General features: G+C 42.3%; 1 protein-coding gene across 1 annotated transcript in view; it reads right to left on the minus strand.

The window, feature by feature from the left end:
• Nucleotides 1-544: 544 nt before the first annotated feature.
• Nucleotides 545-14538, minus strand: part of LOC137324636 (zinc finger protein 292-like) — a 198458-nt gene continuing 184464 nt past the window's right edge. The window contains exon 8 of the mRNA XM_067989168.1: nucleotides 545-8502. Coding sequence (XP_067845269.1) covers nucleotides 1102-8502 — 7401 coding nt within the window. The 3' untranslated portion in view covers nucleotides 545-1101. The remainder of the gene's footprint in view (nucleotides 8503-14538) is intronic.

The following is a 14538-nucleotide window of genomic DNA, read 5'->3' on the forward strand; positions in this document are numbered from 1 at the left end:
ACTTTATATATAATTGAATTCCTCGACCTTCCTTTTCACATAACAGTTGACATCAAACCGCTATATGAATAACTGCAAATCCAGTCTACAACATAGTGATTTTACACAAAAGTTGTGTACTAAGTTTTAAGCGACAAATGTCTTTAGCGTAAATAGGGGGTTCTATATCAACATGGTCTTTGTTTCCACTCTAGGAAAAAAAACACTTTAGGAGCATTTCTCAATAGGTGTATATTTAATAGTGATGCTTTCTTCACTAACCCTTTTTAAAAAAAAAACAGCATCTAAAGAGCCTAGCTATAATACACAGCTTGTTTGGCTGGAGCTTGTTCTCAAAACTTTCACAAGGTGGGTTGTAAGGAGAGAGAGTATCCCATACAATACATACAAAGAATATATATATATTATATACAAAACATCTACACATTTCCTCCTCCCTACTCCAAAAACAAATATGACTTCAAGTATTGTTTACAAGGTTGTATCAAAAATGGTGGCAAACTATTGCACAATTTGGTTAATGAAATAAATAAAAACCATTCGGAACTTTGCAAGAGGTCTTTATTATACTGCTGTCCAATGTTGTGTAGAATTTGTGTTTATGGATTGGGACTAGAAAGGATTTGTAGTAAACGGGATACAATCTCTTTAAATATATACACAATGATAAAAGTACAGTTCAAGCTATATTATACAGTATCTTCAGCCAGCATGCTTCAGGAACGCTGACCTATCAAGTCACTAACAGAATGTATAGACCTCCACAACAGTCAATCAGATCAGGCTAGTCCTTCCTCCGTATACAACTGCTTGACCTCTGAAACTATCATATTTGTTTTACATAAACAGAGCAACCGTTCTGTGCCACAATTTTGTCCCATAGGGATTCTGTAGAATATGCTGAACATGGCTACTGCCATGTTAGCTTTTGTTTTAAAAAATGTTTTATATTAAAAAAAGAAAAACTAAACATTTACAAACATGCTTTTGTTAAAATGTACAGGCATCCTTTTGGTTCGATTACTAGCAAGGACCAAATGAAAGCAAATTACAGCTTCTAATTTCCCTTATTTACTTCAATACATAGTGGATGTTACAGAATTATGTAGTCTTTACAGTGAGTCTTTCCTTTACACTTTTAACTTGGGCCAGCATACTAAAGTCTACTTTTACTCGACTAAGAACTACTGTGGGTTGCATATGCTGAAGCTGCTTCTCAGCAAGCTCAACACAATCTGAGTGTGTCTTGTCCATTATGATTTTTATGTTCTTAAGAATGTGGAGAGACAAGGGAGTTGCAAAATTAGTAAGGGCTTGATGTTCGGTAGTTCCCACGTATAATCTATCTGCAACTGACTGTTCGTTGTGGTCAACCGGAACCCCAGAATTCTTGTCATCTTTCACAGGATGTTTTGCTGATGAACTGTCCTCGTCACCTACCACTACACTAGATGAGTTCAACCCACCATCTGCCATGTTCTCAATGTTAACAGTAGGATCACTGTCAAATAGGTCTTTATTGGCCAGAGCTTTTTTCTTTTGCTTTTGAGCAGATTCCTCGAGGAACTTTAGGAATGAGAATTCAAAGCCCATGGGTTTAAATGTACTCAAGTCATAAGGCTTGTGATGGTGAGCCTTGTGTGTACATGGGCTGTGCTCTGTAGGAGGTGAATCCTCTTTCTCATGGAGAGGTCGGTTTGAATTGTCTTCCAACAGCTGCTCAGGGTTTTCCACTATTAAATTCTTTTTCTTTTTACTCTGTACGCACTCTTTTTCTGTGTCTGAGTGATTAAGGTGACTGTTTGATCTTTTCTTACAAGGCTGAAAGTTATTTACATCAATTAGTTTACTCTCAGCAGTCATCTCTACCGTCTCCTCCTTTTCAGTTTTAATGCAAGTAGAAGTATTGGCATCATTAATCAGTTTAGTATTAAACAATTCTGAAAGTTCATCAACAGAGCTTTTAAAAGAGTCATCTTTCTCCAGTTTCTTATTGAAAATCTCAGTTTCACTTAGCTTCACCTGCTGTTGAACCACGTCTCCATTGACCGCATTCTCCTCTGATCCTTCTTCATGGTTGCTTACGTACTCAGTTGATTCGTTGCCTTGGATACTCGAATACTTCCTGCAAGTTACCAGATGATTGTGGTATTGACTAACAAATGCATTGGATATTTTGTGATGAATCCTATAATGTTTTACTAGACTGCGTTCACTGGTGACAACTGATGAACAATTCTCAAACATACATGGATATTGCTCTCTCAGAGAGTTGCTGCTACACATGGCCATGGCTTGGGCCTTATCTTTAAAAGCATATTTACCAATTTTTTTAGAGATGTAAGACTTATTATCATCAACTTCACCGCCTTTCATATCCTTGCTATCTGAAGTAAAACATTCCCTTGATGCGGGTTTAGATTTACCGTGATTTATGGTGTCTTCATTTTCACTAACTTCTTCGGATCCAAAATAACTCTTTTCATCAGACAGATCATCCTGATTGGCTGTCCTTGGGATGTTTTCTTGGTCTGTTGGTATAATTCTTCTGGGTCTCATCAAATGAGATCGATGAAGCTCTCTGTGCTTTGTAAAGATGTGTCTTAAAAGGTTAGATCTAGTGGCATAAGTACGATCACAGCCTTCACAGTCACACTTAAAACAGGTCGCATCCATATCACTTTGCTGACTTTCCACATCTATGCCATGAGCTACTAGAAGGTGTTTAATAAAGCTCCAGAATACTGTAAATGAAGACACGCAATGAGCCTGGTCACACAGAAACTTTCCCTCACTCACGGAGGTCACCATTTTCCCCATTTCATCTAATGTGAGATCATGAAATTCAGAATAGTGTTTAATTAGATCAGTGGCTCCTTGGAAAATTCTACAACATTCATCAAGCTGGCACCGAAACTCCTTCTTGACCTGGATGTTGTCATTTTGGGTAGTTTCTTGTTTGATCTGTGTGTGAAGCAGTTGCTGGTCGGACTGATGCACAGCCCGATAGTGCAGTATTAAGTTTTGCTGAATAGTGAAAGCTGCAGAGCAACCTTTGTGGACACACCTGTAAGGTTTGTGAAATTTATTAATGTCACATTCTATTCTTATTTTTGTAATTGATTTCTTGCGCTTCCTTTCTCCTGGAATCTTAGTCAGCTTCACTGCACCTCCAACTTTTTTAGCTTGCTTCAAACCTCCTTCACTTTTCCTTTGCTGCATTGACACATCCAGTGGATGCACCAAGACACCTTCTGGGTATAGGAAGGCATCTTTTGTTCTTACAGGATGAACCAAAACCTCTTGTGGTTCTGTGGGTCGTGAGACACCCTGCGGCCCTGCTGGTATGGACGGGAGACACTGCGGCCCTGCTGGTACGGGCGGGAGACCCTGCGGCCCTGCTGGTACGGGCGAGAGGCCCTGCAACCCTGCTGGTACGGGAGAGACACCCTGCTGCCCTGCTGGTATGGGAGAGACACCCTGCGGCCCTGCTGGTACAGGAGAGACGCCCTGTGGCCCTGCTGGTATGAGCGGGAGATTCTGCAGCCCTGCTGGTACAGGAGAGACGCCATGGGGTCCTGCTGGTACAGGAGAGACGCCCTGGGGTCCTGCTGGTACAGGATTCACGCCCTGCGGCCCTCCTGGTACAGGAGACACGCCCCGCGGTCCTGCTGGTACAGGAGACACGCCCCGCGGCCCTGCTGGTACAGGAGACACGCCCCGCGGCCCTGCTGGTACAGGAGACACGCCCCGCGGCCCTGCTGGTACAGGAGACACGCCCCGCGGCCCTGCTGGTACAGGAGACACGCCCCGCGGCCCTGCTGGTACAGAAGACACACCTTGCGGCCCTGCTGGTACAGGATTCATGCCCTGTGGCCCTGCTGGTACAGAAGACACGCCCTGTGGCCCTGCTGGTACAGGAGACAAGCCCTGCGGCCCTGCTGGTACAGGAGACACGCCCTGTGGCCCTGCTGGTACAGGAGACACGCCCTGCGGCCCTGCTGCTACAGGAGACACGCCCTGTGGCCCTGCTGGTACAGGAGACACGCCCTGCGGCCCTGCTGGTACAGGAGAAACACCCTGAGGCCCTGTTAGTACAGGAAATACACCCTGCGGCCCTGCTGGTACAGGAGACACGTCCTGCTGCCCTGCTGGTACAGGAGGCACACCCTGCAGCCCTGTTGACAGCAGTGAGACATCCGCTGACTTGGATGCTAGTGGTAGAATACCCTGCGATCCTGATGGTACAATTGAAACGTCCTGCGGCTGTGGTGGAACCGCTGATAGACTTTGCAGCCCAGCTGGTAGCAACGCATTCACTGGCCCTGATGCTAGGGATAGAATACCCTGAGCCCCTGACAGTAGCATCGAGACAGCCTGTGGCCTTGCTGGTAGCGGTGAGACACATTGCTGCCCTGTTGGCAGCAGCGAGACATCCTGCATCCCTGCTGGTACTGGCGAGACATCTTGGGGCCTCACTGATGGTGGCAAGGCACCCTGTGGCCATGCTGGTAATGGCGGGACAGCTAGCAGCCCTGCCATTGGTGCAGGGCCACAGTGTGGCTCAACTGCTAACACAGAGGCACCCCGAGACCCTTCCAGTAGCAATGGGGCATCCTGAGGCCCTGCTGCTGGCACCAAGGAGTCTTGTGGCCCTATTGATTGCACCAAACCATTTTGGAGTCTTGCTGGTAATGCTGAGCATTCCTGCAGATCTGCCAGTAGCACTGAGCTATCCGGTGGCATTCCATGATTACACAATACAGTCTTTGCACTCTGCGTGCTATGCAAATGGAGGCTAATCTCATTCGGTTCTACAGTTACAGGCTCCAATTCATGCAGAACAAGGGATTTTTCCTCCTGCGACCCATTAATTGTGGGTTGAGAAATTATTTCCTGCAATGGTGGCAAACAGTCTGCAGTTTTATAATGGCCATCTGATTTTCTACAGTATGCCCTTTTAATTCTCAGTTTTACCAGCTCCTCCCGTGTTACGTGATGCACCAACTGGTAATGGGCTCGGAGGTTAGAGTTTCTTGTAAAAGTTTTCTGGCAGTTAGGAACATGGCATCTAAATGGAGCAAATCTAGTCTGATACATCTTTATTTCCATTATCTGCTCCTTGGAGTACTGATGCACTTTGACATAATGATTGGTCAGAGCATCTTTAGTCATCGCACTATAGATGCATCCTCCTTCCTGACAGATAAAAGGTTTAATGAGGTTCACTTTCAGCTCTTTGTCATTTTCAGTTTCAGTGACCTGCAGTGATGTATTTGTCTGTGGGACTGTCAAACACTGATTGATTATGTTAGGACTGTTGGTACAATTACTCATTGGTGTGTGTATCAAGATGTTCATGGAAGAAGCTGGTGTACCTGAACTTGAGGTATGGCATGGTGCGCTGCTCCTGTAAAGCTTCTCATCATATTCCAAATTCAGATTTTGCAAGCCCATCAGAAGTTCGGCTATTCTTATATCTAATGTCTTAGAGTCTTCAGAGTGAGATGAATTATGACTGGTATCAATTTCGGGCAGGGCGTCATTAGTAAAAAATATAGTTGGCTCACAGCTGCTTTCCAAATTTTGGGGGTGAATCTCATTGCCAACGTACGTTGCCGAACAAAAGCTGGACTCGAGTGACTGCTGCAAGGGCTCACAAGATGAATAGGCAGCTGAGCCTTTTGTGACATCCAGTATTGGTGGGACCTCAGTGCTGAGTGACATGTCTTCGCCAGCCACAAATGATCCCGGGCTACACACAGTTGTTAGCGTCTGTGGCATAGTTATGTTCGCTGGGCTTTCCTCTACTGTACTCGTCCCAAACCTGGGTTGAAAGGTCTGCTGAACTACTTCAGTCCCAAACGTGCCAGGAGGGCCAGTGACCTGAAGAGTTTTGCTTGGCTCAAATACACTAGAACTGTAGTTGTTCTCCTGTGTTGGTGGAAAAAGCTCATGAGCAGCAAATGGAGCTGAACTGTCCCCCATTTCCAATGACTGAAGGAATGTTTCGCCAGTCAAGAATGTATCTGCGATACAGGGAGGTTCACGTCCCTGGGGGGTGAATGCACCCGGTGAAAGGATCTTTTCAGTCAAATATAAAACCTGCCCATTCTTCTGCTCCACAACTGTAGAGCTTTCCTTTCTATCATAAGGTTTACAGATTGCACGCCGTGACAAATGACCGCCAAGAGATTTGGGATTGGTAAACTCCCTGTAGCACCTACTACAGATAAATTTGTCACCTTTGATGATCGCAGGCCATTTTGCACGCTTGTTGTGTGTGTGCTTTTTCTTCCTGGATTGGGATACATTCTCATTTTCAACTGTTAAAACACTGGGGACAGGCCGCTGATAAATAGCATCTACTGCGTTCAAGCTGCTTTCAGGTGTCATGTTTAAGATCCTCTCATTTGAAAAACACAATGAGTTTGGAGGCTTTTCTTGGTTTTGGCATTTCAAGGGATTTCTAACCCGTTGGATTTTTGGTAGGTTCCGTTGTTTCTTCAGTGTTTCATAGAATTCAGGATGTGTAGCCTTGATGTGTTTGCTGACACTGCGTGATGAGGTATAGCTTCGGTTACAGCCGTCAACCTTACAGTTGAACATTTGGACGGATTTTGCTGCTCCACCAGCTGCAGTTTCTACAGGCAGTGGTGGGATAAGAGTACCCTCTCCTTTAAACGTTGTTTCTGGCAAAACACCATGAATCAGATGCACACTCGTCTCTTCGTTCTTCACAGTTACACCACAGTATTTGTCTTTAGGAAGGTGATTCTGTTCTCCGATGGGTGGTAAGGCATTTAGTTCTTCTGAGATGGAAGATTTAGGTTTAACAGTTTCGCTTGCAACACAATCAACAGCAAAACCATTCTGGTAAGCATCAGGCTGACTGTGTGGCTCATCTTCCATCTTTATTTGTAATAACTGGCCTACCTGCTCAGCTCTATTTAAAGCAAGCTGGCTTGTTTCAAAAGGTGAACTATTTTCAGCTTTGATTTTCACACAGGCATGTGTGACGTGGCCAACTTCATGCTTTTGCAGTTCACTCTGGGAGTAGTAAATGTTTCCACAGTTTGAGAATTTGCAAGTATATGAGGAATTGTGGTAATGCTGTGCTTCATGATCATACAATAAATAGGACTCAGTAAAAATTCTTCCACAGTTCTGAAACATGCATTTAGCTTTGAACAGTACATGTTCTTTCCTGTGTCCTACCAATTCAGAGTACGTACCAAAGCTTGCATTACACTCCAGCTGTATACAGACATAGGGTTTAGGGCCGCAGTGAATTTGCAAATGTTCATTAAGGTGAGAAACACTGACAAAGCGTCTCCGACAATACTGACAAACAACTTTATTACTCTGCATTTTAAGAAATTGTTTTGCTTCTTCATCATTACCATGACCTTTCACGTGTGCAATTAAGTTTTTAAAATACTTAAAAGTTTTGGCGCAGACAGTTACAGGACAGTTATAATCTTCAGTGCAGTCCACTTTTTGTGCAGTTAACATCGCAGGTTTGTATGATTTGTCTTTGCCTTCATCATCAGAACCATCGCTATCAGTGAAGATTACAAAATCCTCACTGTACAGGCTGTTCCTTTTAATTGGACGATGTTCCTGCTTGTCTATCTCAACTGTCTTTCTACCTGTAGTACTAATGTCAGTCAAGTTCTTGGGAGGCCTTCCAACTCTCCTTTTTGGTTTGATAGAAGCCAGTCGTTCTTTACAAGACTGCTTAATATGAAATGTAACATGTGGAACAAAAATCTCCTTTTTCTTGAAACTTTTGGCACATATTGGGCAATAATAGTTTCCATCCTTCACGTGCGTTTGAGCATGACGAATAATTCGGTGTCCCAGAAACTCTCGGTCACATAATACACAATACTGCATATAGGCCTGCCAATTCTTAAATCTGGCAGACACCACACCTTTCTCAATTTTATCTTTTTCCTTCATTTCCATTTCTTCAGACGAACCGTTTTGCACTTTCATCGCATCGCTGTAAAATTTAGGAAGTCCATTCAGCGAATGTTCTTTAGCAGCAACTTCTTCCAGATGACTCCCGTTATTTTCATCAAAGAGGTCACTGTCGTTAAGTTCATCTATGGAAGACACAATGGATGCTTCCTCTCCCATTAATGCAAGGCAATGGCGTTTCAGAGTCTTCCAGTCCCAAAATTCAGGATCAAAGGGCCAATGAGTTTTCAAAACAAGTAGGAGTTCACATCTCAGTGAATTAGGGATCGGACCGTTTTCATCATCATACTTTTGATCTGGCTGGTTGTATAAAGTCTCGACTGCGTAATATGCTTCCACAGTAGGCTCCAGCAAGAATTCGGTAAGCTGGCACGCACGCCTGACCTCTAAATAATCAGGTAATAAGCATGATACTGTCTTGCAAATCGATGTCTTCACTGTGGGATTTTCATTTGATTCCATACGTAGTGCTCTCACACACAGCTCAATACAAGCTGAAAGTCCAGCCTCTCCTGCCTGTAAAGAAAAACATAGGAAATCAGATAAATACTCGAAGGGAAAAAATTTAGAGGGGTATGGGGAAAGAGCAGAGGAATGGGACTAATTGGATAGCTCTTTCAAAGAGCCGGCACAGGCACGATGGGCTGAATGGCCTCCTCCGGTGCTATACCTACTATGATACTATGATATATGATATCATCTTACATACAAGTAACTGCTCAGATTTTGATTTGGCAGGACACTAAGTAACCAGGATGTGAACACGTGGATAACAATGAATTAAGATTTTTATAGTGTTAGTTTGCATTAACTCACTACTGTTTGTAGTGATCTGCTGCTTAAAATAATCAAAATCTGCTTTCTAAAACCACAATCCATTTGATATTTTAGGCATCTTTATATTTAAAAATTGCAGCCAATGGCAAATAGATGGTTCTCTCACTGTCGGTAGCAGTTAGTATTATAAGCTTGCTGATTTCCCTTGTGCAGGGCCCCATTTATTCTTGGGTCTTAGAAGCTATTGTTGGATCTGTTTCTGAGGGCCGTCTAATGGAGAATGGCACTAGTTGGAAGTGTAAATGAGAAAGCAGTGTTGGGAGCTGGGTGTTGCACCACTCTCCCAAAACTACCACTGAAAAATACAAGCATCTTCTGTTTTCATAGAATTGTACAGCACAGAAGGAGACCAATAGGCCCACCATGTCTGTGTTGGCTCTTTGAAAGCGCTATCCAATTAGTCCCTCTCCCCCGCTCTTTCCCTCTGGCCCTGCAAATTTCACCTTTTCAAGTATATATTTTAAGTTATTGCAATCGTTTATAGTGGTGAGTGTATTTTAATTGTAATGATCATTTTAGTAACAGTCCCCCATTGCTGAAAGATAACTGCCTCAGTTAAAACCATTAATCTGTAGGAATCAGCGTATGAATGGCTTCTGAGAGTGCCATGATGACTATACTGCTGGACAGCACTGCTCAGGGTTCATGGAAACTTTGGAAACAGCTGAGTAGAACATTTCATTAATCAGTAGCTCAACCTCTCTGCAGCCTGAGGTGTACTGTGCAAATTATCCTCCCTGATGGTCTAAGAAGATTAGTACTTTCACTCCTCCCCTCATTTTTTGCCCAAAACCAGCACTCGGAGCAGCTCAGCCATTTAAATTGCTGGTGAGCGCTCAGGAATAAGAACGTATGAAATAGGAGCAGGAGTAGGCCATACGGCCTTCTGAGCCTTCTCCACCATTCAATCAGATCATGGCTGATCTTCTACCTCAACTCCACTTTCCTGCCCGATCCCCATATCCTTTGCTTCTCCTAGAGTTCAAAAATGTATCTATTCAACAACTCAGCATCCACAGCCCTCTGGGGTAGAGAGTTCCAAAGATTCACAACCCTCTGAGTGAAGAAATGCCTCCTTATCTCAGTCTTAAATAGCTGACCCCTTATCCTGCGACTATGACCTCTAGTTCTAGACTCTCCAGCTAGAGGAAACCACCTTTCAGCCTCTACTCTGTCAAGCCCTCTCAGAATCTTATATGTTTCAATGAGATCACCTCTCACTCTTCTAAACTCCAGCGAGTATAGGCCCATTCTACTCAACCTCTCCTCACAGGACAACCCTCTCATCCCAGGTATTAATCTAGTGAACCTTCGTTGCACCGCCTCTAAGGCAAGTATATCCCTTCCTTAGATAAGGAGACCAAAACTGTACGCAGTAATCCAGGTGAGGTCTCAACAAAGCCCTGTACAACTGTAGTAATGCTTCCTTACTGTTGTACTCCAATGCCCTTGCAATAAAGGCCAACATGCCATTTGCCTTCCTAATTGCTTGCTGTACCTGCATGCTAACTTTTTGTGTTTCTTTAATAGTTTCTCAACATTTAAAACATATTTTGTTTTTCTATTCTTCCTACCAAAGTGAATAACCTCACATTTTCCCACATTATACTCCATCTGCCACCTTCTTGTCCACTCACTTAACCTATTTATATCCCTTTGTAGAGTTTTAGTGTCCTCCTCACAGCCTCATTTCCCACCTAGCTTTGTATTGTCAGCAAACTTGGATACACTACACTCGATCCCTTCATTCAAGTCATTAATATAGATTGTAAATAGCTGAGGCCCAAGCACCGATCCTTGCGGTACCCGACTAGTTACAGCCTGCCAACCTGAAAATGACCAGTTTATCCCTACTCTCTCTTTTCTGTCCATTAACCAATCCTCTATCCATGCTAATGTTACCCCCAACCTCATGAGCCTTTATCTTGCGTAACAACCTTTTGTGTGGCACCTTATCGAATGCCTTTTGAAAATCTAAATATACTACATCCACTGGTTCCCCTTTATCTACCCTGCTAGTTACATCCTCAAAAAACTCTACTGAATTTGTCAAGCACGATTTTCCCTTTCATAAAACCATGTTGACTCTGCCTAATCATATTATGATGTTCTAAGTGCCCTGTTACCACTTCCTCAATAATGGATTCCAGCATTTTCCCGACAACTGATGTCAGGCTAACTGGCCTGTAGTTCCCTGTTTCTTCTCTCCCTCCTTTCTTGAATAGCGGGGTTACATTTGCTACCTTCCAATCCGCTGGGCCCGTTCTGGAATCTAGGGAATTTTGGCAGATCATAACCAAAGCATCCACTATCTTTGCAGTCACCTCTTTTAGAACCCTCGGATGTAACCACCAGGTCCAGGGGATTTATTGGCTTTTAGTCCCATTAGTTTCTCAAGTACTTTTTCTCTACTGATAATAATTACTTTAAATTCCTCACTCTCATTAGACCCTTGGTTCCCCACTATTTCTGGTATGCTTTATGTGTCTTCTAATGTGAAGACAGATACAAAATATTTGTTTTAACACATCTGCCATTTCCTGTTTAGAACATAAGAACATAAGAAATTGGAGCAGGAGTAGGCCAATCGGCCCCTCGAGCCTGCTCCGCCATTCAATAAGATCATGGCTGATCTGATCCCAACCACAAATCTAAAGAACACAAGAAGTCGTTATAATTTCTCCTGTCTCTGCCTCTAGGGGACCAACATTTACTTTTGCTACTCTCCCTTTTTACATACTTGTAGAAGCTCTTACAATCCGTTTTTATATTTCTTGCTAGTTTATTTTCATATTCTATTTTCTCCCCTTTTATCAATTTTTTGGTTGTCCTTTCCTGGTTTCTAAAACTCTCCCAATCCTCAGGCTTACTACTCTTCTTTTAATCTAATACTATTCTTAACTTCTTTAGTTAGCCACGGGTGGATCACTTTTCCCGTGGAGTTTTTATTTCTCAATGTATATTTGTTGAGAATATTGAAATATTTCCTTAAATGTTTGCCGTTGCTTTTCAACCGTCATACCCTTTAATTTAATTTCCTGATGCTGGTTTTAGCATGAAAATGAATGGAAAAATAAAGTCACTAACATTCCTAGCAACCCAGAGGGGAGAATCCAAGCATTGAGCAGCAGAGGCTGAAGAGCTAACTAACCTGCCGTTCAATGCTCAACTGTTTAAAGTGCAGATGAGTATCATTCAGGAATACAACAGAGATCAGGAACTACCTATACTGATCAGTCTAATCTACTGATCATTTGGGCTACTGCTCAAGCAGGTCATTATAAACAGTTTCCACTGCATGCCTATTGCTGTAGATTCATGCCTCATAACCAGACAGAACCAATTTGCCTTTGCAAATTTTTATCAGAAAGTACATAAATATTTCATGAATTTGTGTTTAATGAAAATGATCCCTAATTCACGAATTATTCACATTCTTTTAATACCTCCACATAGCACGGTTAATAATTTAGTGCCAGCAAGGTCCACATGCTACGTCTTTTTAAGAATATCATGCGTCTTTCCATATAGTCCATGTACCATTCCCACACAATACCCTCATTTCCTCCTGATTCAAGGTCAATATTGCATACTTGTTAATGAAAAAACAAAACACCCTTCTTGAAAAATATATAAGGTACTTAGATTAAAAGCACAAAGTTTAAAGAGCATGCATGGTTGCTTTCCCTTAGTATTTGAGAAAATATATTTAAGACATTCAGTAATAGAAAAATCTTTCATATAACAATATCCCTTTCTTATGCAGATGACACATGGGGAACATCATCCAAATACTTAGGACTGCTACTACTTTGGAAAGTAATTACTCTCCTTCAATTGTTCACCACACACTATAGGCAAGTCTACCAAATTAGACATTAAACTGCCACCACGTCTACCAAATTAAACTATGGACCAAGTACTGGAAAGTGGGATTAGGCTGGGTGGCTCATTTTCAGCCAGCGCGGACGCGATGGGTTGAATGGCCTCCTTCTGTACCTTAAATTTTCTATGATTCTATACCACTTCAAGAGAAGGGGAAACCCACACACACTAGGGGCCTTGTTTAAGTCTGAGAATGTCATTCCTCGTCACTTGCCGTCACACAAAGCTTAGGAGGGAGGTTTCCTGAATAACTTGATTACATAGAATTACATAAGAATTTACAGCACAGAAACAGTTCGGTGTTTATGCTCTACACAAGCGTCCTCCCACTCTATTTACTTCATCTCACCCTATTGACATATCCTTCTATTCTTTTCTCCCTTGTGTACTTATCTAGCTTCCCCTTAATGGACTATGTCATACTACATTACAGTTCGATGGTCACTATTCCTTTGCTGTCCAACACAAACGCTTCACTGGTTCAATAATCAACCAGCTGCACGTTACATGACACAGAAAGATGTTCCTCCCTTCTGAGACAGCAAGTCCAAAAACCAAGGTGTGAGTGGCCAGTTGCAACCCCAACAATCCCTACCTTTCCTCGGTGAAACTGATGATTGGAAGAAAACGAATGGGACAGCCATTAAGCTGTGGGAAAGGGAAAGTTATGTGGCTTGATTGGATTAGGTACTCTTAAGAAAAGGAAGGCTTCCTGAAAGCTTCCTCCAAAGACTAAGCAGGATTTGCACTTTATACTCACCATTTTGATAAATGGACACAATTTCCTCTTTAGATATTTCAGAATTAACTTGCAGTTTGACATTTTATATAATAACTATGAAGACTTTACTCCATGAAAGCACTGACGTTGTTCAAAATCAATCCTGCTTATGTGGCCACTCAATGGGACCCATCTCATCTCAATCAGAAGGTCGTGGGTTCAAGCCCCATTCCAGGAACTTGAACACAATCTAATCTGACATTTCAGTGCAGTACTGAGGGAGATGATAAATCATAAAAGATTCCATGACACAGGAGGGTTCTCCCTGTGTCCTGGCGAACACTTAACCTTCAAACCAACACCACCAGAAACAGATTAATTGGTCATTTATCTCACTGCTGTTTGTGGGACCATTGCTGTGTGCAAATTGGCTGCTGCTTTTGCCTACAAAACAATGACTACTTTTCAAAAATAATTAATTAGTTGTGATGTGCATTGGGATGTCTTAAGAACGTGAAAGGTGCTATTAAATGCACGTTTGTTCTTTCTACATATGCAGACTGTGTGTACAAAAAAAACTGAAGTTTGTTAAAGTCATTTTTAAAACTTTTAAAATGTATTGCACGTTTATTACCCTTCTAAACATGTTAAACTGATCTATTATTTGTACCTTGAAGGACAGCAAAAGCAAAATTTGTTTCCAAGGTAACAGGAAATGTAGCTGACAAGGCAACCATTTATAAAGCAGTATACTTAATGCAGTGTAATGAAAACAGAAAATTCTAGAAACACACAGCAGGTCTGTCAACATCTGAAGAGAAAAGACATTTTGCGTGTACACCCGTAAATGATCTACACCCTGTCTATTCTCCATTCAGATACTGATGGAGACACTTTGTACTTCAGCACTCTGTGTTTTCTTTTTATCTTTGTCTAATACTGTGATGTATTTTCTTTGTCAAAGAGCCTATATGATCGTATAATTTTTTTTCTTCCAAATCTAAAATTGGCACACACCAGGAAGTTCGCTGGTCAAAACTGCAAGTTTATAATCTGAACATTAAAAATCTCAAGTTCCACTGCAGTGACTGCCACACAGTTTGTGGCAG

Source organism: Heptranchias perlo, chromosome 8 (assembly GCF_035084215.1).
Source record: "Heptranchias perlo isolate sHepPer1 chromosome 8, sHepPer1.hap1, whole genome shotgun sequence".
NCBI lineage: Eukaryota > Metazoa > Chordata > Chondrichthyes > Hexanchiformes > Hexanchidae > Heptranchias > Heptranchias perlo.